General features: G+C 35.4%; 1 protein-coding gene across 2 annotated transcripts; it reads left to right on the top strand.

Moving 5' to 3' along the window:
* Positions 1 to 24,733: 24,733 nt before the first annotated feature.
* On the top strand, positions 24,734 to 27,028 carry LOC149187164 (uncharacterized). 2 transcript variants are annotated; one of them, XM_089411300.1, is made up of 3 exons: positions 24,734 to 25,581; positions 25,816 to 26,268; positions 26,506 to 27,028. In XM_089411300.1, exons 1-2 carry the CDS (start codon positions 25,049 to 25,051, stop codon positions 26,252 to 26,254), a joined length of 972 nt encoding a protein of 323 aa, XP_089267426.1. In that variant the 5' UTR covers positions 24,734 to 25,048; the 3' UTR covers positions 26,255 to 26,268; positions 26,506 to 27,028. The 2 variants fall into 2 exon arrangements, with proteins under 2 accessions (XP_089267426.1, XP_089267425.1); XM_089411299.1 differs by having other exon boundaries at positions 25,816 to 27,028.
* The last annotated feature ends 549 nt before the right edge of the window (positions 27,029 to 27,577 follow it).

Genomic DNA, 27,577 nt, shown 5'->3' with positions numbered 1-27,577 from the left:
TGCATGTCAGTTATGCATTCGTTATGCATGTCAGTGTCTATATGTTGTTATGCATGGATTTTCGCAGTTAAGGTTGTTGTCCATGAGGTCATTATATGCATTTTAGGTCATCATGATGTTGTTGGCATATTATGATGTTAATGTGTTGGTTGAGATATAGCAAAAGATGCAGATCATCAGAGTGAGGTTGCAGCACTAGACTTTGAGGTGAGAGCAAATCGTCATATAGGTTTGTATGTTTGGTATGCAAGTATGTGGTTAATGATTGTTATAAGCATTAGGGTTACTTATATGCTTGTTATTCTATTGTTATTGTGGTTATATGTATGATAAATGCTAGTTGATCAGTGTAGTCATGTGCAAATGCGTCGGATAGTCATAAAGGATAGTAACTTGTTGTTATATGCATTGTGGTGGTATATGCATGATGGTTATGGTCATTATACTTAGGATCTTGATGTTATATGTATCATGTTGATTTGGGTTGGCCTATGCAAATGGTTAGGTTTATGACATTCAGGAATGAGTCAACCTATTTGTGATATTGTGTTGTACTAATCTAAACATATTGTGCATATGTGATTGTTATGCATAAATGACAATTGTTTATGAGGTTATTATGTGAACATGTTAACTAGTTACCGTTATTGATATCATGACCTTATTTATGTTTGAGTTGATATGTTGTGAATTTACATCATGCTAATCTAGATTGATTTTGCAGACAAGATAACCTCCCTTGAGATACATTAAGGTATGAGTTTACTTATGTCGTATACTTGGTGCTTGATTGTTTGATTATGTCTTCTATTTGGTGTTTGAGTGTTTGGTGTCTATTATGTCGTCTAGTTGATTTATCTAACATGGTATGTTTATAGTTTGTTTGAATGTTGATTAATTGCATGATATGAGTATGTGTCTGTAAGATTTCTTGAAGAAATGATCTTGTTTTAAGATGGTTGTACTAACACATATGTGTTGAGACAACTGATATGTACTTGAGTGTAAGTAGGTGATAGTTGTAGCATTATGTTTATGATTGATGAATGTGAGTTTATTATTGATTATTACATGGTTGTTAGACTTGGTAAAGGTGGATTTCAAATTGATAGATATGTTGTTTTGATCTTTGGAACATGCAACTGACATGTGTGCTCAAGTACAAGGTAGCATGCTTGGCACAACAAGGTAAGATGACTAGTATATTGTTATACTACGTTATGTGTTTATGGAAATATGATATAGGGAATTGCATGGCAAGAGACTGCCATGAAATCTTGAATAAGGCTCAGGTTGAGATTTCCTTTGGAAGCACTCGGAACCATGGGGATTGAGTCATGGTGTTTGTTGCTATTCTTGTGCTTTTGGTCTTTTGTGATTTGTTGCGCTTGATTGCTATTTTGTTTATGTATGGTGAAAGGCCTTTCTACTTTGTTTGTGGTGTCGTATTGTTGTTGAATTTCATGGTTTTATCCTTGTTTGTTTCTTGTTCATGTCTTTTATGTTTTGAGGGTATTGGGAACTGGTTGGGAAAAGAGGAAAGTTAGTGGAGCTCGAGAAGAGATGTGTGGAAACCTAACGGGTAATGTAAAACTAGGATGAAGCTTGGTGCATGTATAAGGGCAACTAAAGGTAAGAATATGACAAATGGTTGAATTGGTTGGGTGCAGTGGGATAAATGGATGATGGCAGAACAATCATGATAAAGGCAACAAAAAAGGTAAAGCAAATGGATTTGAAGCATCAAATGCCTTGAATATGTTGGGAATGATTGTTCTCAATATTGTGCATGTTGTGCATGGATAAAAGAAGTTCTCTTAACCTAGACCTTATGATATCTGGTAATTATGTTGTCATCATGATTATGTTGATGTCCATGTATGTATACATGCATGTATGTCAATGTCTGATAGTATCATCAGAAATCATGATTGTTTAATGCTAATGTTTATATATAAATATAAATATAAATATATATATATATATGTATGTATGTGTGTGTGTATGTTGTTGCCTGAAAGGGTCATGAGGAATCATTCTTATGGAGGAATGATTGCTTATGCAGGTGAATGACATGAAGACGTTCATGGTTTATGAGGAATCAAGTGGGAAGAGTAACCTCGATAAATCTACAAGGTCAATATCATGTGGTTATGAATTGATATCATGTGATTCTACCATGTTTATGTTATCGACAGGCTATGTTGAGGGATATATTAACGGAATTAAAGCAGTATGGTTTCGGCATGTTGGGACATCCATGAATAGTGGAAAGACATTGGGAGCAAGGTTACTTGGTAGAGACAGTGTGGTTTTGGACGTGCAGTGCTACTATTGTATATATGTTGTACATGTTGCACCTGTGATGTTGTGTGCATACGGTGTTGTGTGTATAAGATGTTGTGTACATGTTGTTTATGCAATGCTATGTATAGATGGTGTTGTGTACATGTTGTTTATGTAGTGTTGGGTACATGTTGTTTATGTAGTGTTGTGTACATATGGTGTTGTGCGCATGTTGGATATGTGGTGCTATGTACATATGGTGTTGTGCGCATGTTGCATATGCGATGTTGTGTACATATGGCATGGTGTGCATGTTGTACATATGGTGCTATGTACATGTGGTGTTATGTGTATGATCATATATGTGGTGTTATGTGCATGTGGTGTCGTGTACATGTTGTAAATGGGGTGTTGTTTGCAAGTGGTGTTGTGTACATGTTGTGCATGTGGTGATGTGTACATGTGGTGTTCTATACATGTCGTGCATGTTGTGTTGTGTACATATGGTACTGTGTACACATTATGCAGGTGGTGTTGTGTACACATTTTTCAGGTGGTGTTGTGTACACATTGTGCTAGTGGTGTTGTGTACATGTGGTGTTGTGTACATGTTGTGCATGTGGTGTTGTGTATAGGTGGTACTGTGTACATGTTGTACATGTGGTACTGTTGTACATATGGTACCATTGTACATGTCGTACATGTTGTGTTGTGCACATGTGGCATTGTGTGCATGTTGTACATGTTGTTTTTTGTACATGTGGTACTGTGTATGTGTATTGTGTAGTCTTGGTATCGTGACATGTGTATTTGTTGTGTTGTACACTGGATGTAGGTGTACGTATTGTGTTGTGTTGTACACTAGGTGTAGGTGTATATGTTGTATATCAGGTGTAGGTGCATGTATTGTATGGTGTTGTATGTCGTGTGTGGTTGTATGCATGTTGTGATGTACATTGTGTGTATGTATACATGATTGAAGAGAAGCGAAGGCACTGGGTGCTTGCCAAGTCTGGCCACTGATCTATTGTGTGTACAAAAAGAACAAGGGCATAAGTATGGACCGATGAAGGATAAGTATCAGTATTTTATTTCAATTTTATTATGCATGTGATCAATGATTCTCACTTATGGTGGTTACATGTGATTTATTATTATGGTTTATAATGATTTCATGTGATTCATGATTTTAATTTATGATGGTTTTGTTTTGAGTTGACTTGATGTGATATATTTATACATGACGATTTGACAAAACAGTTAGTTTGACTTGTTGTGACAAGAAGTAAACATGATTGCAAGTATACCTTATTGACGAGCTACCAATGAGGTATGATTTGAAGTTATTTCAATTTATTTCGAATCTAGTGGAGATTATGTGCTTAGTACAGGAAAGCATGCAATGCCTGGTTTGGGATGGCTGAAAGTGACAACAAGAATTAGCAGCGTTAGTGAAAAGAAATTGGAACATGCAGTAGTATGTTGGTAAAACACTTCAGGAGCAGGGTCATTGTGGGTCACTAATACCAAAAAATGTTGATTGATTTCTATGAGTATGCTATGACTGTTATGCTGGTTTTGAGGCAGAGATATGCCTTGGTTTTTGGACCTTCTGATGAGAGGAAACCTTACCAAGGGAGAGGTTGCTTGAGGGGATATGTAGCAGAGAAGGGGATGCCTATGGAACTTGGAAGGTGTGACTGCATAGAAGGGGGTGACTAGATTGCCCGAGGGACTTTGTAGCAGAGAAGGGAAGGTCGGGGATGGATTTGTTTTAGTCATTAGCATTGTCAAATGGAATCATATGCACATTGGGAGTGTTCCCTAAAACAATGAGCTAGTAACTTTTCACTGATAGGACAAGTGGTGCAAGATTGTAGTGCTAGACATTAAATACAGTTTTGACTTTGGCAGTGGATTATGGACTTCCTAGGAAGGAGATGAATCTTGGTACTACTTTGAGGGTGAAGGTGTGAGTCTCTGGATTTCCTTGTTGCAGTTGCATGCATCATATCCTTTTATTTGTTGGTTAAGCAAATGTGCATATGTGTATATTATTGTAAATATTGTATTGAGCTAGATTTATAAATTTCCATAGACAGTATGGTTATTTTTTGGTTGAACAAATTGGGTTTTTAATGTAAATACCATAATGAGTTGTGTTATAAAGCTCCAATGAATGGTATGTTTGTCATGTTTTCAGCAGGTGGTCATTGTAAACACTGCAACAAGTTGGGTTATAAAGGTCCATGGCCAGTATGTTTCGATTTTCAGTGGTTTGTTGATTTATAGGTGTCATTGAACACCGAGGACTGTGTCCCCCCAAGGGAGAGGGTTTTGTAACATCCCCAGTTAAAAATCCATGTAAAAAAAAATATAAGACCAAGGTTATGGGACACGTATTCCAAGCTAAATGGTGGGAAAAGCATCCTAGAGGGGTGTTCATTTGGTTTATTATGGCTAAAGGAAATTGGCAAAGGCTTTGGAAAGGCAAAGAGGCATTAATTGGTTTATTTATGAAAATAATGGAAATAGGAGAAAAGGAAGGTGAAATGTCACAGGTTGCATGTGAGAAGGAAAATAAAGGAAAATAATGGAAAATGAAGAAAATGGAGGCCTCATTGATAAAAAGTCTTTTGAGGATCAGTTGGTAACCTTTTGCTAGTTTTATGGTGGGGCTCTCTTATATTCTCTCTCTCATACTCTTGGACACTTAAGTTTCTTGGAACACTCTTGGAGGAGTGTGGCATACTTGGAATTTGGAGCAAGAAGGAAAAGGAAAAGCAAGAAATTAAAAGAGGACATTGGGATCAGTGGCTACAACTAGATTCCCTCACAGGTATCGAGTTTCATGTATGGTTTCCTTTCTAGTTTTGGCATGCATGGTACATGCATGTGGTTTCTTGGTTATGGTATGTTACTGACATGGAGGATTTCCTAGATTAATAGTGGTTTTGCCTAGCCTTTCCATTTCCTGGATAACCATGGTGTTGTGGGTTTTACTTCTATTTTCTGGTTGGTTCTCCTGTTTCTTTGGTTGTGGGTTGAGTTAGTAGTTCCTAGAAGCCTTGGTTGGACAAACGCTCTGGAAGCCCTATAACAACTTGGGTTGAGTTACTAGTCCTCAAAGCCTTGGTTGGATAAATATTGTGGAAGCCCTTGGTGGTTTGAGTTACTAGTCCTGGAAGCCCTGGTTGGACAAACACTCTAGAAGCATGACAAAAGTTGTGGGTTGATTTATTAGTCCTAGAAGCCTTGTTTGAAACAAACGCTCTGGAGCCTTGGATAGCTTGATTAGAGACCAATCTAGTGATGGTTAGTGATGCCCAACCGTGAGGTGGAATCACTAGTTGACGGTTAAGGTGGTTTGGCCTCTGGAATACTTGGCTTTGTTTTGATTGATTTGTTTTATGAGATCCCACATTCATGCTTGGAATATGGCACGAGGCTGACTGACTTAAAGAAAGATTTGGTTCAGCCTAGTCTATGGTTGGGTGATTCGTGGAAGCCTATACTTAGTTGGCTATGCAATCATAAATAAAAATTCTTCCTCCTTGGTATTTATGGGTAAATATACTTGTTTATATGTGGCTTATATGATTTTCATATCCTTGATATTTATGTTGGTTAAATGCTGGTTATGAGTGAGTTTTATGATAGTGAAAATGTATTTCTTTCATAATGTTTTGGTTAATCACTAAATCTAAAATGAATATATGGCTTAATATATGGTAATGTAGTTATTGTTATGAGGCAAAAATGCTTCTTAGTGGTTCTCATATAAGTGTGAGAACCCTATGCTCAGATATGTTGTTTAAACTTGTAGAATGCATATTTGTGACATGTTTGACAAAATGCTTGTCATTGCAGGGGTCCAATCAAGTCCTCGTTCAAGTATTTGCATTTGTATCATTGTTTTGATATTAATTTTCATTTCTGGAAGTTTCATGGAGTTTTGGGTAGTGGCCTCAGTCCTGGGCCTAAAAAAGTGGCACAAAATCCGGAGTCACTAGCACACAACTACCTAGAAAAGTCCCCAGTTGTAGGCGTGCCTCGCTGTGAGAGTGGCTGGAGGTTCCCAATCGCATGCATACGCATGTCAGAGTTAATGAGGCTTTAATGCAACAAAATGTCAGTTTGTCTCAGGGGCTAGTCACTTGGATGGGTTGGATGGGTTGGATGGCTTCTAGGGGTTATGTTGCATGTGTAGAAGGTTAGGTTGTCTGCGTTATGTGGGTTCCACTTCCTTAACTAATACATAGGGAGTGAATCATATCATAGTAATTCTTCCTCACATGTTTACCTTGATTGGCCAATTACTTGGGTAGATGTGGGAGGAGAGTGGTTACAAATATTACTTTATAGATAATCGATTATAATAACTTATATGAAATTTTTTAGCAAAGAGCCTCATTCTACAGTCCACTATGATGTGTAAGGGTGTCCTTCCGTCATCAAAGTTGAAATTTTTCTCATGTTAGTAAAAAAAAAAAATTAAAAATCTAAAAATTAAATAATTAAATAACTACACAAAACATTTAAATAATGTTGGCTCATAAAAAAATTGCACGTGAAGAAATTGGATCCCTCTTGACCGATATGAAATCCGTATTTAAAATAAATATATATTAATAAATATTTAAATTCATATTATTAATAAATTTATATCTAACATAATATCAATAACAAAACTAAAAATCATTGTCGCGGGCTATGGAGGTAGATATCATGTAAAAACGTAGGTAAATGTAAATTTAAATGTAAATAAATAAAAATATCAATAAACTAGAGGTATGGTTAATAAATAAAACCTCATTTTATATTTACTCCATAAACCTCTTTATATTTACCAAAACTCAAAAAAAGAGGTCTTATTTAGGTGAAGCCTATGAGCCAAATACCATGGGATAAATAATTATCAATACCATGGGCCAAATGCCATATTTATAAAATAGGTATAATGAGGTATGGTAAATAAATAAAAATATATCAAATAGGATTAGATTTCAACATCTAATTATATATCAAGCTTATGGGCCAAATACAATGGTAAACACAAGAGATATGATAAATAAATATATATATATATAAATTAAATGTATGGTAAATAAATAAAACCTATTTTTATATTTACTCCATAAACCTCTTTATATCTACTAACACTCAAAAAATATGTTTTACTTAGGTGAAGCCTCTGGGACAAATACCATGGGCCAAATTATTCTTAATACCGTGCAAAAAAAACATTATTAACCCTAGTATTAATATTAAAAGATTAATATTATTAAATTTAATAACTTTGGATTAATACAAATTTTAATTTTTTATATTATAATATATATTAATATATCATGATATATATTAACTCTAGATATATAAGGGAGGGAGGAAAAAAGACATAGAGTATGGAAAGATAGAGGGAGTGACAAGGGAGAGATGAAGATAAACTAAAGGAGAGGGGAGAGGAGGAATGAAGAGAGGGAGAGGGAGAGAAGAGGAGTGATAGAGGTAGAGAAGGGTAAGAGAGGGAGATGGAGAGGAGTGAGAGAGGGAGAGAAGGGTAAGAGAGGGAGAGGGGGACACAAAGATGGAGGGGGGAGAGAGAGAAGGAGAGAGGGAGGGAGATAGTGAGATTATCAGAGAGCAGAGAGAGAGAAAGAGAGATGGGGAAGAGAGAGGAAGGTAGGAGAGAAAGGGAGAGAGAGGAAGGTAGGAGAGAAAGGGAGAGAGAGGAAGGATGAGAGAGAGGAGGAGAAAGGGAGGGATAGAGGGATGGACTTGGAGGGGGAGAGAGGGAGGGAAGAAGAAAGACATAGAGAGTGAGAAGTGGAGAGAGAGAGGGAGTGAAAAGGGAGAGGTGAAGATAGAGATTGTATGTTTAGGGGTGAGATAAAGAGACAAAAAAGGAGAGATAGAGAGAAGGAGGGAGAGAAGGAGAGAGGGAGGGATAGAATAACATAGTTGGAGAGAGAGTGTGTGTGATGAGGGAAGAGAGAGGATTGGATGGAAAAGATATAGAAAGAGAGAGAGAGAGGATTGGAGGGAAAAGAGAGAGAGAGTGAGGTAGGAGAGAAAGGGAGGGAGAGTAAGAATGAGAGACAAGACTTAAGAGAGAGGAGGAGAGTGATAGGGGAAGAGAGAATATTGGAGGGAAAAGCAAGAGAGAGGAAGAGAGATGGGGGAAGAGAGAGGTAGCTAGGAGAGAAAGGTTGATAGAGGAAGTACGAGAGAGCAGACTTGAGAGAGAGGAGGAGAGAGGGACAGATAGGGAGATGGAGTTTGAAGGGGGGAGAGGAAGAGAAGAGTAAATACATAGGGAGTGAGAAGTGGAGAGAGAAAGGGAGTGACAAGGGAGAGATGGAGAGAGAGTGTGTATCTTTCGGGGTGAGATAAAGAGAAAAAGAAGGAGAGAAGGAGAGAGGGAGGGATGTAGTAATAGAGTTGGAGAGAGAGAGAGAAGGGGGGGGGAGAGGAAGGAAGAGAGAGAGGATGTGAGAGAGTGAAGAGAGGGAAGGAAAGAGAGATGGAGTTGGAGGGGGCAAAGAGAGGGAGGTTAGAAGAAATAAATAGAGAGAGAAAGGTGGAGAGAGAGAGAGAGAGAGTGATAATGAAGATGGACAGAGAGGTAGAGAAGACATCAAGGAGGAAGAGAGATAAAAGCGAGGGAGAGGGATAGGAGGGGAAGAGATAGGAGGAGAGTAGGATGGAGGGATATATAGATATATTGGAGAAAGAGATTGTATGTTTTGGGGGTGATATTGAGAGACAAAGTGAGATAGATATATAGATGGAAAGTGAAGAGAGGGAAGAAGAGAGAGAGGGAGGGAGGGACAAATAGATTGATAGATATGGAGTGAGAGAGCCTGTGTGTTTGGCGAGTTGAGATAGAGAGACAAAGAGGGAGAGATGGAGGGAGATATATATATATATATATATATAGATGGAGGGGGAGAGAGGGAAGAACATTTCTTGCACTAGATGCATTAATTTTAGTGCAGATGATGATTTCTAATCCTATTTGATTGCTTACACTAGATGCATTGATTTTAGTGTAGATGCTGATTTATAAAGATATTTGATTGCTTGCACTAGATGCATTGATTTCAATATAGATGATTTCTAATCCTATTTGATTTCTTACACTAAATGCATTGATTTCAGTGTAGATGGTGATTTCTAATCCTATTTGATTGCTTGCACTAGATGCATTGATTTTAATGTAGATGTTGATTTCTAATCATATTGATTACTTGCACTAAATGCATTGATTTCAATGTCAATGATTTCTAATCTTATTTGATTGCTTGCACTAAATGCATTGATCTCAATGTAGATAATGATTTCTAATCCTATTTGATTGCTTGCACTAGATGCATTGATTTCAATGTAGATGTTGGTTTATAATCTTATTTGCTTACTTGCAATATATGGATTGATTTCATTGTAGATGTTGGTTTATAATCCTATTTGCTTATTTGCACTAGATGTATTGATTTGAGTGTAAATGTTGATTTCTAATCTTATTTGATTGTTTGCATTAGATGCATTGATTTCAGTGTAAATGTTGTTTTCGAATCTCATTTGATTGCTTGCATTATATGCATTGATTTCAGTGTAGATTTTGATCTCTGATTTGATGTAATTGGATGTTTCATGGTACATTAACTTTAAAGTGATTGGATTAACATTGTGCATTGATTTCAGTGTAAGCATACAAAATTATTGACAATGTATATTGATTTCATTGTAAGCACACAAAATTATTGACAATGTACATTGATTTTTGTATTATAGTAATTCAACCTATTAATATTGGAGAGAAAGAGAGACAAGGTATGATGTTTACTACAATAACTCGAGCTAAAGATTTAAATGGTTTACGATTTAACCTCTCATTTTCATATAATTGATATGAAAAGATGACAATGGCTCTGAAAAGATGACAAAAGTAAGAAGGGTGACAATAAGAATAGAAGAAGAAAATAGTTTGATATTAATCACAATGAAGACTATTTGTACTTGACTATATTATTATTATTCACATTTTCTATCATTCAAACTATTACATTGTAACTTTACAATAAGAATAGAAGAAGAAAATAGTTTGATATTAATCACAATGAAGACTATTTGTAATTAACTATATTATTATTATTCACATTTTCTATCATTCAAACTAATACATTGTAACTTTACATTCAAAATTTTTATTTCATCATTTTTCATCATTAAAGTTATCAACAATATTTATAATCTCAATTAACTGAGGTAATTGAGCAAATTTAAAATTAAAATGACCAAATTAATCTGAGACACATTTAGCATATTTAAAATGATTATATTAATATTAGATGAATTTACATATTATTGGTAAAATTAATCATATGTTCGCTAGATTTTCTTTGGCTGCACACGACTGAAACCAACTTTGATCCATCTTAACTCCGGATCTATCAAGCACCGAGAGGGATCAAATCTCTTGAGGTGCAAACCTTTCCTCAGGTTTTGCACTAAAAAAAGAGGTTTGTACCTCGAGAGATTTGATCCCTCTCGGCGCTTGACAGATCCAGAGTTAAGATGGATCTAGTCTAGTATACAATAATTTTGTTCTTCTTTCATATAAGGTAATTGGCCCAATTGTTCAAAAAAAGTAGAATGATTTTTTTAAAAACAATCAAAATAGAGTATTGTTTTGTGGATATCACTAGAATGTTCAATCAAAAATATAATTATTTAAAACTTCCAATAATGCAATTCTCTCTAAAAAGATATATAACTTACTAGAATCTTTGACATGAGAATTGTAGGCTTGACTATTAGTTCACATGTGCATTATGATGTAGAACACCATAAAAGAGTGAAAAGAGACACAAATAACAATATTTTGGGTCAACAAAAATGAATGTTTAAAATAAATAGTACTTATTCAGTGTCAAATTATTGATAATAAGGAATCAAACTTGTACTAAATTAATTATAATCCTTGGTTCTTAGTGCTTTGCATGTACTATTCATAAATCTAAGAAAGTGGAACACACATTAAATGCAAGAAAGTGAATTAGGTAGAAAGAAGATTTGCAAGTGGAGTCAAGGAAGATCAATAGATATTGGTTGTAAATACAAGTAGCAAGAGGATGGGAGGCTCATTCGAATTGGAATTGTTTCTTCTATGTGAGCCGTAAGAGTGTTCACCACAACCAAAGCATTTGAGTTTCAACGCTCTCTATCAAAATTTAATTTTAAGAAATAGGTGGATACATGCACGCATGAGCTTTATGAAAACAAGATTTTAGGATTTTATTATATAAAAATGGTAACATTTTTTTTGAATTATTGTGAGATGGGAAATTTGTTAACATTAATTTCTTCAATTATCATAATACATAGAAAAATGACCAATTCAAAAAAAAAAAACCTAAAAACAAAGGCATTTAAAATATATTTTGAATCCTTGTATGGGGTGTTATGGGACATGACGCATGGAAGGAGGCATGCCAGTTGTCCCTCCCAACATAATGTGATGGGATGTGTCAGCAACTCCTCCAATGGAAAATTAAGTTCACTAACTAGCTTCCAAATGAGCGCATATCACCATAATGATTCTCTACTACCTCCAGCGTTGTTCAATATTTGTTGTGTCATGGTTTTAATTTCTGCCTCGAACCCACTTGCTTTCATGATTTTCCTCAGTCCATTTGATCTACATCTGCTCTGTGTTGTGATGTTTTGATGTTTGGTGTTGTATCAGTCTTTGGAGACAGTTTATGGTTGGGAAATTGTGCCAAGACAACAAGCTAACTTGCTTTATGCCCTAGCTAGCCCTTCAATTGGAGGGAGCTCCCTTATATGTTATGAGGCTAACTTGTTGTTCATTGTCATTGAACAACAACCTTTTAAGAACAATGGCTAGATTTGTGTGTGGGGGTTTGTTGAAAGGTGGTTGCTTAGGGTCTCAAATCCTTACTTGAACTAATAAAACCCCCTCTTTCTAAATTATGATCAAAGTGTTAGTATTCAACCATAACAACTTAACCGTTTGAAAGATGTGAATAGAAGATTTAAGAAGATATCAAATGACATACATACTCACACTAAATATTGATATTACCTAATAATACTAGAAAGCATGAAGAAGAACCTTCAATAGTACAAATCACAATTATATAGACGGCAACAATCTTCAGATGTAGAGGGACTAAAGTAAACAATTTGTATATTTAGTCTGCTTAGTGATGAATATAACTTTGTCGGGAGAAATAAGGGAGGTTGATTCTCAACGTAACCTCTCCTTATGATCCACACAACTTCAAAAATGTACGAAAGAAAAGATAATGAAACACAGGAAAGTACTCGCATATGAAACAACATTGTCATAAGCTAAAACTAGAACTCTTTGTTTAAAATTTAAAATATCAAGGCTTTTACAAAATACAAGTGTCTCTTTGGCCCAAAAGCGAACCCTTACTCCATTACAAATGATAATATTTATAGAAAAATAAAGCTACTAGTTGTTACCCACCCTTTGGGAATTAAAATCTAACAATAAATCAAATATAAGTAAGAATTATGATTTGTTGCAAGAATGTGGAAAGAAAAGAAAATCCTCTGCCTTCAAATCTGGAAATTGATTCCCTGTAGTTGATCCTCTGCCTTCAAATCTGGAAATTGATTCCCTGTAGTTGATCCTCTGCCTTTTAAAATTGAAGGTATACTACGCATTAAACCAGGCAAGCTCTGCCACCTATTCTAAAAGTTGTTCTTTCATTTTATTTTTAGGGAGTATATTTTTTATCCGTAAACTGTTGTGGATATTCTACTGGACAGTTTGTCACAATTGATCTAATAATATTATATTAAAACTCTAAAATTCTACACTATTACAGTTTATTAAACTTTAAGATCTGTGGATTTAACTGCAATTAGTGCATGCATAGGAATGACAATTATGCAGAAAAGTAGAGAACGACAAGATAAGTACACCCACACACACAAGATATACTCTATAAAACCTTTCGGGATAAAACCCAAATGGAAGGTGAGGTCGCTTCGCTCTCTTTCTCTGTCTAGAAATATGGCTGCAGGTACAAAGAAGTAATGCCTATGGCCCGTGGGCTGCTACAGTGCACAGATCCTCTCTATGTGCTCCACCTCCTATCTCTCATAGCTATCTTTGCTCAACTATGGAACAAAATGCTCTCGAAATAATGGAATGCCTCTTCCTCCTAGTGGCCTAGTTATAGCACAACCGAATAACTTACTAGTGGTTAAGTTTGACTACATCAATTCTTAATTAGAGTTGCAATATAGACTCTTCTAGAGTCATTTACATCACAAACACGTGGCTAGCCCCCTTTCCATAATTAATGGGGGTTGACATTGTAGAAATTCCCACTGTAGATCAACAGATTATGCAATATACTAAAACACAATACAAGATCTACTTCTACAATGCTTTGTGGAAGCTTAATCGAATTGAGCAAGATCAAGAGAACACATATAACTGAGAATGAGAAATCAATCACACATAACACAGAATAAATAACCCGGGAAAGCCTCAGCCTAAAACCCCAATCTCTGTATTATCATACAAGTGGAAATCTTGTTCAAGTTACAAAAAGAATCAGCTCTCAAGCTATCCTGCTCTCTCTGCAATCAAACAATATTGTTCATAGACATTCAAAGGCTCTCACAACCTTCTCCTCTGCCCTCCAAGCCTCCTATTTCCTTGAGCAGTTTTTCCTGGGGTCCAGTGCTTCCACTTGTGTGAATTCCCACCTCACACAGCTCACTTAGCTCAGAAATAACTGCACAAACTTGAAGGAGATAAATCCTTCTGCATGGATGAGTTTCCTTTATAGGAAAAATTCATCCAATTGATAGTATAAGGTCCCTCGTCTGATCTCAACTGGGTCTCTAATTGAATTGATATGCATGAGTTATTTATGAGAGAATATTCAGTTATCTGGAGATCAGCAGTTACATACATGCAAGCATCAACTAACTGAACTCATAATTAATTCAACAAACTGTTTGAATTAATCTAACTGGACTTGACTCAATTAACTGAGCCAACTAATTACAACTCAATATCATAACTCATCCTTATCTCTTTAACTGAGAGATAAATTCCTCAATCAATGGAGAAACTGTTGCATGTCCCCACATAGACTTCATGTTTGATTTTCCTTAACTAATTAACTCAAGATGAATTAATTAATTAATTTACAAACTGCTGCTAAGATCAAATTCAAATTTTACTTCTCAATTTTAGTTCAGGGACTAACTAAAGTTGGAATCTATCCCAAAATACTATTTATAGCAATGCTATTTTTAGCACTTCCATTTTTCATTCCTTGTTGCTATGTCCAACATTGGTACCCGAACTACTATTTATAGCAGTGTTATTTTTAGCACTTCTATTTTTAGCATTTATTGTTGCCATTTTCAACAGACGTGGCATCCTCCCAAACTATAGGTGTGAAAATATGAAGGTCAACTTCTAAGTGGCGTAACTTTTACATAAAAACTCTTATTGACGTGTTTCTTACGCTGTTGAAAAGGTCTATGTATGTAGAATATCATGAAAAGATGTTCCGAACCATCTGCAACAAAATGTCAGTTTGTCTCAGGGGCTAGTCACTTGGATGGGTTGGATGGGTTGGATGGCTTCTATGGGTTATGTTGCATGTGTAGAAGGTTAGGTTGCCTGCGTTATGTGGGTTCCACTTCCTTAACTAATACATAGGGAGTGAATCATATCATAGTAATTCTTCCTCACATGTTTACCTTGATTGGCCAATTACTTGGGTAGATGTGGGAGGAGAGTGGTTACAAATATTACTTTATAGATAATCGATTATAATAACTTATATGAAATTTTTTAGCAAAGAGCCTCATTCTACAGTCCACTATGATGTGTAAGGGTGTCCTTCCGTCATCAAAGTTGAAATTTTTCTCATGTTAGTAAAAAAAAAATAAATTAAAAATCTAAAAATTAAATAATTAAATAACTACACAAAACATTTAAATAATGTTGGCTCATAAAAAAATTGCACGTGAAGAAATTGGATCCCTCTTGACCGATATGAAATCCGTATTTAAAATAAATATATATTAATAAATATTTAAATTCATATTATTAATAAATTTATATCTAACATAATATCAATAACAAAACTAAAAATCATTGTCGCGCGCTATGGAGGTAGATATCATGTAAAAACGTAGGTAAATGTAAATTTAAATATAAATAAATAAAAATATCAATAAACTAGAGGTATGGTTAATAAATAAAACCTCATTTTATATTTACTCCATAAACCTCTTTATATTTACCAAAACTCAAAAAAAGAGGTCTTATTTAGGTGAAGCCTATGAGCCAAATACCATGGGATAAATAATTATTAATACCATGGGCCAAATGCCATATTTATAAAATAGGTATAATGAGGTATGGTAAATAAATAAAAATATATCAAATAGGATTAGATTTCAACATCTAATTATATATCAAGCTTATGGGCCAAATACCATGGTAAACACAAGAGATATGATAAATAAATATAAATATATATAAATTAAATGTATGGTAAATAAATAAAACCTATTTTTATATTTACTCCATAAACCTCTTTATATCTACTAACACTCAAAAAATATGTTTTACTTAGGTGAAGCCTGTGGGACAAATACCATGGGCCAAATTATTCTTAATACCGTGCAAAAAAAACATTATTAACCCTAGTATTAATATTAAAAGATTAATATTATTAAATTTAATAACTTTGGATTAATACAAATTTTAATTTTTTATATTATAATATATATTAATATATCATGATATATATTAACTCTAGATATATAAGGGAGGGAGGAAAAAAAGACATAGAGTATGGAAAGATAGAGGGAGTGACAAGGGAGAGATGAAGATAAACTAAAGGAGAGGGGAGAGGAGGAATGAAGAGAGGGAGAGGGAGAGAAGAGGAGTGATAGAGGTAGAGAAGGGTAAGAGAGGGAGATGGAGAGGAGTGAGAGAGGGAGAGAAGGGTAAGAGAGGGAGAGGGGGACACAAAGATGGAGGGGGAGAGAGAGAAGGAGAGAGGGAGGGAGATAGTGAATCAGAGAGCAGAGAGAGAGAAAGAGAGATGGGGAAGAGAGAGGAAGGTAGGAGAGAAAGGGAGAGAGAGGAAGGTAGGAGAGAAAGGGAGAGAGAGGAAGGATGAGAGAGAGGAGGAGAAAGGGAGGGATAGAGGGATGGACTTGGAGGGGGAGAGAGGGAGGGAAGAATAAAGACATAGAGAGTGAGAAGTGGAGAGAGAGAGGGAGTGAAAAGGGAGAGGTGAAGATAGAGATTGTATGTTTAGGGGTGAGATAAAGAGACAAAAAAGGAGAGATAGAGAGAAGGAGGGAGAGAAGGAGAGAGGGAGGGATAAAATAACATAGTTGGAGAGAGAGTGTGTGTGATGAGGGAAGAGAGAGGATTGGATGGAAAAGATATAGAAAGAGAGAGAGAGAGGATTGGAGGGAAAAGAGAGAGAGAGTGAGGTAGGAGAGAAAGGGAGGGAGAGTAAGAATGAGAGACAAGACTTAAGAGAGAGGAGGAGAGTGATAGGGGAAGAGAGAATATTGGAGGGAAAAGCAAGAGAGAGGAAGAGAGATGGGGGAAGAGAGAGGTAGCTAGGAGAGAAAGGTTGATAGAGGAAGTACGAGAGAGCAGACTTGAGAGAGAGGAGGAGAGAGGGACAAATAGGGAGATGGAGTTCGAAGGGGGGAGAGGAAGAGAAGAGTAAATACATAGGGAGTGAGAAGTGGAGAGAGAAAGGGAGTGACAAGGGAGAGATGGAGAGAGAGTGTGTATCTTTCGGGTGAGATAAAGAGAAAAAGAAGGAGAGAAGGAGAGAGGGAGGGATGTAGTAATAGAGTTGGAGAGAGAGAGAGAAGGGGGGGGGGAGAGGAAGGAAGAGAGAGAGGATGTGAGAGAGTGAAGAGAGGGAAGGAAAGAGAGATGGAGTTGGAGGGGGCAAAGAGAGGGAGGTTAGAAGAAATAAATAGAGAGAGAAAGGTGGAGAGAGAGAGAGAGAGAGTGATAATGAAGATGGACAGAGAGGTAGAGAAGACATCAAGGAGGAAGAGAGATAAAAGCGAGGGAGAGGGATAGGAGGGGAAGAGATAGGAGGAGAGTAGGATGGAGGGATATATAGATATATTGGAGAAAGAGATTGTATGTTTTGGGGGTGATATTGAGAGACAAAGTGAGATAGATATATAGATGGAAAGTGAAGAGAGGGAAGAAGAGAGAGAGGGAGGGAGGGACAAATAGTTTGATAGATATGGAGTGAGAGAGCTTGTGTGTTTGGCGAGTTGAGATAGAGAGACAAAGAGGGAGAGATGGAGGGAGATATATATATATATATATATCTATATATATATATATATATATATATATATATATATATATATATATATATAGATGGAGGGGGAGAGAGGGAAGAACATTTCTTGCACTAGATGCATTAATTTTAGTGCAGATGATGATTTCTAATCCTATTTGATTGCTTACACTAGATGCATTGATTTTAGTGTAGATGCTGATTTATAAAGATATTTGATTGCTTGCACTAGATGCATTGATTTCAATATAGATGATTTCTAATCCTATTTGATTTCTTACACTAAATGCATTGATTTCAGTGTAGATGGTGATTTCTAATCCTATTTGATTGCTTGCACTAGATGCATTGATTTTAATGTAGATGTTGATTTCTAATAATATTTGATTACTTGCACTAAATGCATTGATTTCAATGTCAATGATTTCTAATCTTATTTGATTGCTTGCACTAAATGCATTGATCTCAATGTAGATAATGATTTCTAATCCTATTTGATTGCTTGCACTAGATGCATTGATTTCAATGTAGATGTTGGTTTATAATCTTATTTGCTTACTTGCAATATATGGATTGATTTCATTGTAGATGTTGGTTTATAATCCTATTTGCTTATTTGCACTAGATGTATTGATTTGAGTGTAAATGTTGATTTCTAATCTTATTTGATTGTTTGCATTAGATGCATTGATTTCAGTGTAAATGTTGTTTTCGAATCTCATTTGATTGCTTGCATTATATGCATTGATTTCAGTGTAGATGTTGATCTCTGATTTGATGTAATTGGATGTTTCATGGTACATTAACTTTAAAGTGATTGGATTAACATTGTGCATTGATTTCAGTGTAAGCATACAAAATTATTGACAATGTATATTGATTTCATTGTAAGCACACAAAATTATTGACAATGTACATTGATTTTTGTATTATAGTAATTCAATCTATTAATATTGGAGAGAAAGAGAGACAAGGTATGATGTTTACTACAATAACTCGAGCTAAAGATTTAAATGGTTTACGATTTAACCTCTCATTTTCATATAATTGATATGAAAAGATGACAATGGCTCTGAAAAGATGACAAAAGTAAGAAGGGTGACAATAAGAATAGAAGAAGAAAATAGTTTGATATTAATCACAATGAAGACTATTTGTACTTGACTATATTATTATTATTCACATTTTCTATCATTCAAACTATTACATTGTAACTTTACAATAAGAATAGAAGAAGAAAATAGTTTGATATTAATCACAATGAAGACTATTTGTAATTAACTATATTATTATTATTCACATTTTCTATCATTCAAACTAATACATTGTAACTTTACATTCAAAATTTTTATTTCATCATTTTTCATCATTAAAGTTATCAACAATATTTATAATCTCAATTAACTGAGGTAATTGAGCAAATTTAAAATTAAAATGACCAAATTAATCTGAGACACATTTAGCATATTTAAAATGATTATATTAATATTAGATGAATTTACATATTATTGGTAAAATTAATCATATGTTCGCTAGATTTTCTTTGGCTGCACACGACTGAAACCAACTTTGATCCATCTTAACTCCGGATCTATCAAGCACCGAGAGGGATCAAATCTCTTGAGGTGCAAACCTTTCCTCAGGTTTTGCACTAAAAAAAGAGGTTTGTACCTCGAGAGATTTGATCCCTCTCGGCGCTTGACAGATCCAGAGTTAAGATGGATCTAGTCTAGTATACAATAATTTTGTTCTTCTTTCATATAAGGTAATTGGCCCAATTGTTCAAAAAAAGTAGAATGATTTTTTTAAAAACAATCAAAATAGAGTATTGTTTTGTGGATATCACTAGAGTGTTCAATCAAAAATATAATTATTTAAAACTTCCAATAATGCAATTCTCTCTAAAAAGATATATAACTTACTAGAATCTTTGACATGAGAATTGTAGGCTTGATTATTAGTTCACATGTGCATTATGATGTAGAACACCATAAAAGAGTGAAAAGAGACACAAATAACAATATTTTGGGTCAACAAAAATGAATGTTTAAAATAAATAGTACTTATTCAGTGTCAAATTATTGATAATAAGGAATCAAACTTGTACTAAATTAATTATAATCCTTGGTTCTTAGTGCTTTGCATGTACTATTCATAAATCTAAGAAAGTGGAACACACATTAAATGCAAGAAAGTGAATTCGGTAGAAAGAAGATTTGCAAGTGGAGTCAAGGAAGATCAATAGATATTGGTTGTAAATACAAGTAGCAAGAGGATGGGAGGCTCATTCGAATTGGAATTGTTTCTTCTATGTGAGCCGTAAGAGTGTTCACCACAACCAAAGCATTTGAGTTTCAACGCTCTCTATCAAAATTTAATTTTAAGAAATAGGTGGATACATGCACGCATGAGCTTTATGAAAACAAGATTTTAGGATTTTATTATATAAAAATGGTAACATTTTTTTTTGAATTATTGTGAGATGGGAAATTTGTTAACATTAATTTCTTCAATTATCATAATACATAGAAAAATGACCAATTCAAAAAAAAAAAACCTAAAAACAAAGGCATTTAAAATATATTTTGAATCCTTGTATGGGGTGTTATGGGACATGACGCATGGAAGGAGGCATGCCAGTTGTCCCTCCCAACATAATGTGATGGGATGTGTCAGCAACTCCTCCAATGGAAAATTAAGTTCACTAACTAGCTTCCAAATGAGTGCATATCACCATAATGATTCTCTACTACCTCCAGCGTTGTTCAATATTTGTTGTGTCATGGTTTTAATTTCTGCCTCGAACCCACTTGCTTTCATGATTTTCCTCAGTCCATTTGATCTACATCTGCTCTGTGTTGTGATGTTTTGATGTTTGGTGTTGTATCAGTCTTTGGAGACAGTTTATGGTTGGGAAATTGTGCCAAGACAACAAGCTAACTTGCTTTATGCCCTAGCTAGCCCTTCAATTGGAGGGAGCTCCCTTATATGTTATGAGGCTAACTTGTTGTTCATTGTCATTGAACAACAACCTTTTAAGAACAATGGCTAGATTTGTATGTGGGGGTTTGTTGAAAGGTGGTTGCTTAGGGTCTCAAATCCTTACTTGAACTAATAAAACCCCCTCTTTCTAAATTATGATCAAAGTGTTAGTATTCAACCATAACAACTTAACCGTTTGAAAGATGTGAATAGAAGATTTAAGAAGATATCAAATGACATACATACTCACACTAAATATTGATATTACCTAATAATACTAGAAAGCATGAAGAAGAACCTTCAATAGTACAAATCACAATTATATAGACGGCAACAATCTTCAGATGTAGAGGGACTAAAGTAAACAATTTGTATATTTAGTCTGCTTAGTGATGAATATAACCTTGTCGGGAGAAATAAGGGAGGTTGATTCTCAACGTAACCTCTCCTTATGATCCACACAACTTCAAAGATGTACGAAAGAAAAGATAATGAAACACAGGAAAGTACTCGCATATGAAACAACATTGTCATAAGCTAAAACTAGAACTCTTTGTTTAAAATTTAAAATATCAAGGCTTTTACAAAATACAAGTGTCTCTTTGGCCCAAAAGCGAACCCTTACTCCATTACAAATGATAATATTTATAGAAAAATAAAGCTACTAGTTGTTACCCACCCTTTGGGAATTAAAATCTAACAATAAATCAAATATAAGTAAGAATTATGATTTGTTGCAAGAATGTGGAAAGAAAAGAAAATCCTCTGCCTTCAAATCTGGAAATTGATTCCCTGTAGTTGATCCTCTGCCTTCAAATCTGGAAATTGATTCCCTGTAGTTGATCCTCTGCCTTTTAAAATTGAAGGTATACTACGCATTAAACCAGGCAAGCTCTGCCACCTATTCTAATAGTTGTTCTTTCATTTTATTTTTAGGGAGTATATTTTTTATCCGTAAACTGTTGTGGATATTCTACTGGACAGTTTGTCACAATTGATCTAATAATATTATATTAAAACTCTAAAATTCTACACTATTACAGTTTATTAAACTTTAAGATCTGTGGATTTAACTGCAATTAGTGCATGCATAGGAATGACAATTATGCAGAAAAGTAGAGAACGCCAAGATAAGTACACCCACACACACAAGATATACTCTATAAAACCTTTCGGGATAAAACCCAAATGGAAGGTGAGGTCGCTTCGCTCTCTTTCTCTGTCTAGAAATATGGCTGCAGGTACAAAGAAGTAATGCCTATGGCCCGTGGGCTGCTACAGTGCACAGATCCTCTCTATGTGCTCCACCTCCTATCTCTCATAGCTATCTTTGCTCAACTATGGAACAAAATGCTCTCGAAATAATGGAATGCCTCTTCCTCCTAGTGGCCTAGTTATAGCACAACCGAATAACTTACTAGTGGTTAAGTTTGACTACATCAATTCTTAATTAGAGTTGCAATATAGACTCTTCTAGAGTCATTTACATCACAAACACGTGGCTAGCCCCCTTTCCATAATTAATGGGGGTTGACATTGTAGAAATTCCCACTGTAGATCAACAGATTATGCAATATACTAAAACACAATACAAGATCTACTTCTACAATGCTTTGTGGAAGCTTAATCGAATTGAGCAAGATCAAGAGAACACATATAACTGAGAATGAGAAATCAATCACACATAACACTGAATAAATAACCCGGGGAAAGCCTCATCCTAAAACCCCAATCTCTGTATTATCATACAAGTGGAAATCTTGTTCAAGTTACAAAAAGAATCAGCTCTCAAGCTATCCTGCTCTCTCTGCAATCAAACAATACTGTTCATAGACATTCAAAGGCTCTCACAACCTTCTCCTCTGCCCTCCAAGCCTCCTATTTCCTTGAGCAGTTTTTCCTGGGGTCCAGTGCTTCCACTTGTGTGAATTCCCACCTCACACAGCTCACTTAGCTCAGAAATAACTGCACAAACTTGAAGGAGATAAATCCTTCTGCATGGATGAGTTTCCTTTATAGGAAAAATTCATCCAATTGATAGTATAAGGTCCCTCGTCTGATCTCAACTGGGTCTCTAATTGAATTGATATGCATGAGTTATTTATGAGAGAATATTCAGTTATCTGGAGATCAGCAGTTACATACATGCAAGCATCAACTAACTGAACTCATAATTAATTCAACAAACTGTTTGAATTAATCTAACTGGACTTGACTCAATTAACTGAGCCAACTAATTACAACTCAATATCATAACTCATCCTTATCTCTTTAACCGAGAGATAAATTCCTCAATCAATGGAGAAACTGTTGCATGTCCCCACATAGACTTCATGTTTGATTTTCCTTAACTAATTAACTCAAGATGAATTAATTAATTAATTTACAAACTGCTGCTAAGATCAAATTCAAATTTTACTTCTCAATTTTAGTTCAGGGACTAACTAAAGTTGGAATCTATCCCAAAATACTATTTATAGCAATGCTATTTTTAGCACTTCCATTTTTCATTCCTTGTTGCTATGTCCAACATTGGTACCCGAACTACTATTTATAGCAGTGTTATTTTTAGCACTTCTATTTTTAGCATTTATTGTTGCCATTTTCAACAGACGTGGCATCCTCCCAAACTATAGGTGTGAAAATATGAAGGTCAACTTCTAAGTGGCGTAACTTTTACATAAAAACTCTTATTGACGTGTTTCTTACGCTGTTGAAAAGGTCTATGTATGTAGAATATCATGAAAAGATGTTCCGCTAAAGCGGCAGAGTTTCACCCCAAAAAACGTCGTTTGATGCCTCAAAACACTCTCGGAAGGTTTCAGACTCTGTTTCCCAAAATTGGTCCCGCCGGTAAAAACGATTCCGTGAGCTGATTCCTCTACTTTTTCCATTCCAAATGCATTGAGATGGATGACAAACAATATAATGATCCAATTCAGATCAATTTTTGGCCACCTATTGCAATATGATTTAGAAATTTCGACCATCAATTTGCATATAACTTTTACAATACTTTGGGAATTGTAAAGAGTAATGCCCAAAATTACTTCTCTCTCAAAAACCATAGTTTTCAAGATTTTTGTATACATTATGTTATCACAGTTGGCATTTTGTTTGTCAATCCCCTTCGAAGGATTGTAGTACAAAGTTTGATAATGAGGCTTTAAAGGGGAAATTTATTTGCCAAAACATGGTAAGCAAATCTATGCACCAAGTCTTTCACATCAAGTGGTAGTTCTATAATATCCAATGGTATTAAATTTGAAGAAGGAATTGACAAGACTAGCATTTTGCACACCTTAACATTTTGCTCAGAAACTAAAGCTTCCTTGTAAAGTTTCACAATGTTTACATTTTCAATATCATTTCCAAAGTGTGCCAAAGCACAACAGTATAAATCCTGATGATGAGAATTTTATCCTGCATCAGTATTTGCATGTAGTCTATGAATTTGTCCCAAACTCCATTTCTCATTTTTGCATTATCTAGTAACCTCATAATCATCTAGTGAGCAAAAACTCGAGCCATAATGAGGTCAATATACCTTGACAATATATGAGAAACATCACAAGTCTCTTCACATTTTCTCATATGGATTTCAGTTGGGGCGAAATGTATGGCATGTCCACCCGGAGGAACATTATCCATTTGACAACCCCTAAAATCCTCGAATGTGCATATCCTTTTCAAACTTCTCACTATAAGGATTTAAATCTATCACGATGTAAGTTGGAGATTGTGAATCACATATAGCTCCATGTTGTCTAACTGCAATATAATACCAGCCTAGATTTAACTTTAGATCTATCAACCACTGAGGGATCAAATCTCTCAAGGTACAACCCTCTTTTTTGAGTGCAAAACCTAAAGAAAGACTTGCACCTCTAGAGATTTAATCCCTCTTGGTGCTTTGATAAATCTGAAATTAAGATCGATCTAAGTTGATTATATACTCTTGAATAACTTAACCTATTAAGTGCAAAATTGAAAATAAATAAAAAAATAGCAATGTTTAACCTAACTACCCAAATTACATTCATTAACGTATATGATAAAACGTCTTTCCAAAATATCGAAGTTAAAACCTACTCCATTTGTAAACCCTCTTTGTGCTCTTCTGAGATTCAGAATCCTGTAGTACTGAAAAAACTCTTGAGCTTCGGCGTCCCGTAAAACCTTTGGGTTATTCTCAGAACCTTATATAGATTTAGCGCCTTCTGAAAAACCCTTGGGCTCTTCTCAAAACTTTCATAGGACTCTGCATCCTGAAAAACCCTCTGCAACCTTCTAGAGATTCAACACTCCCTTGGAGCTCCTCTCAGAGAACCCCTGAATCATATCAGTTTTGGAATTCGCCGCTGCCAAGGAGGATTAGTTCGCTTATAGATATGTCCACTCACACACCAAAGCGAGAAGAGAAGGCTGGAAGAGGCATCCGAACCATCTCCAGTATCCATGGACTAGTTGATCTTTTTAAAAGGTTTTGGGTATGGAATAGGCCCGCCGATCGCGTTTACTCGGCACAGCCAACTGAAATAGTAATTGATCAGGCTGGCACACACCCCCAAAACATCTCCCACATTTCCAATGACTCGCCTGCTATCTCCCAAAGTAAGCAGGAGAAAATGTATGTGCCTCAGAAGTTTCCTCTTGGCCCTTTTTATCACAGACCTGACTCAGATGAGTCAGAAATAATTAAAGGCAGTCTCATCTGCGAACGCTATGAAGACTGTCACTTCAAGGAGTTGGTGAACAGCATGAGAGTTGATGTGTTTACGAGTGAGGTTCGAGCTTGGTATACTCGGTTGCAATGTCCTTTGATTAACGAAGAAGGCCGGCGTCAGAAGATGGATCTTTACAGTGACGATGACCTAGCTCGGATGATGGCTCGAGATGGCTTATTCCTTCTCGAATTCTTGAGGTATGCTCTCCTTTTCCATCAAAATTTTGCTGCACTTTTTAAGTTTCAAAATCCTCCGTTCAGGTGGGCTTAGAGGCACGATCGGTGACTCGTTTAATTCAATCGATGTAAAAACCCACAAAATGCCGATGTGAGATGGGCCTAGAGATAAGATCGGTTAGGTTAGCCGCCCCGTTTTTAGTGTTTGCTTAAATATGGCCAGTAAGCTGAATGGTCCAGTTTTCTGCTTTCTAGGGTTTTAGGCGGTTTACACCAGCGTAATGCATCTTCCTTCCATCCCTGCCGCTCGGAGATCTCGGCAAACCGGCTCTGTAATGCAGATGGCTTCTTCCGGCCATGGCTACATCAGTTAGCAGCAGTTGAGGAAGATGTTATGAAAATTGGCAATCAAATACCCTTTTTTGTCTTACAAAACGTCCTTCAATGGGAGGTAGGTACGTATCAACGGGATCCAGATAAAGATGCAAGCAACTTGGTCCATCAACGGCAGGCAAATACAGATCAGCGCCTTGAGTGTATTCTGAAACATGCCTTACTCAAATTGGCACCTATTCAGAATCTGTGTGAAAGTGAGGATTCACATGTAACACCTGGAGTTTCATGGGGGCGGGATTCGCATCTTTTGGGATTTGTATATGAAAATATTATCAGCTCTTCAGACCTTTATAAATAGAGGATAAACAAGAGGTGCGTCAGGATCACTCTCCCACCAGTAAAGAGTGAAATTTGCTCAAAACACAGGGCTGCTCAATGAAATTAGTTTCGCTCGCAGAAACTGCACGCTTTGTTTACCTGTAATTGAAATGGACGGCAAAACAGATGCTGTCTTTGGAAATTTGCAGCAATTTAAGATTTCTAAACAGAATAAAGAATCACAACCCCTTATGTCATATACTAACTTGATGAAACACTTGATCGATACAGCCGATGATGCTCGAGCGCTAAGAAATGGCGGTATAATACAGAGTCACTAGGGAACCGACAATGATGTTGCTGAAATCTGGAACGGAATGCACCAGCAACTACCGGCCAACAACATCAAATGCCAGCCAACCGACAAAGCCATTTCTGACGTTATAAGCTTCTACACAAGCAAACCTAGGACTGTTTTTGCTGAAATTTATGGAAGACATTTCTCAAAGTCATGGTCGGGAATATGTTTGTGTGCAGCATGCATCTTATTAGGTTTAAAAGTAATTCAGATTTATCTCACCTGGGAGAAACTCCACCTTCAACGGCAAAGTATGCACAAAGCTTAATCCTGTAATACTTTCAAACTCTATCCAGTTATAGTCTGTCATATAGCAAATTAGTTATCATGTTCTTATATCCTATTGTAATCTTTCCAACTATAAGTGTTATTAGGATTTGGATTTATTGGTGTAGTTTATATCTATGTAGTTTTGTATTCTGTTTCATTTTCAATACAGTTTTATATTCTGTGTCATCTCTTATTTCTTATTTTGGAGTGAAGGAGTTAAATTCTGTTTCATCTCCAATACAGTTTTATATTCCGTTTCATCTCCTATTCCAAAATTTTAAATTCTGTTTAATCTTCAATTCAGTTTTATATTCTGTTTTATCTTCTATTTAGGAAGTAAGCACTTAAATTTGTTTTTGGAAAAAATAGATTAAAAGAGAAAATGGTTATAATTATATAAACTAATTAAAAAATAAAAGTCAACTTTTAATATATATATATATATATTTTTCATAATATGTACGTGAGAGGTCTTTTCATAAAATCACATAAAGAAATTTTATGTGTTTATTTTGGAATAAACTTTTAAAATTTAAATCTAAGTATTAATAATTCATAAGTGGATGGTAGAGAATTCCACAGAATCTCCATGGTAAAGTTGGGGTGAATCTCCATGGCTAAAAATCTTGTTACATGTTTTTTTAGGATCTGGTTACATGTCTTAAAGTTGGGGTGTATCTCCACGGCTAAAAATCTTGTTACATGTTTTTTTAGGATTTGGTTACATGTCTTATA

This window comes from Pinus tabuliformis, chromosome 3_1, assembly GCF_031772625.1.
Source record: "Pinus tabuliformis cultivar Carrire ecotype Pingquan chromosome 3_1, CPIR1, whole genome shotgun sequence".
In the NCBI taxonomy this organism is placed as follows: Eukaryota; Viridiplantae; Streptophyta; class Pinopsida; order Pinales; family Pinaceae; genus Pinus; species Pinus tabuliformis.
The sequence above is the reverse complement of the archived record's forward strand: the minus strand, read 5'-3'. Positions and strand labels throughout refer to the sequence as shown.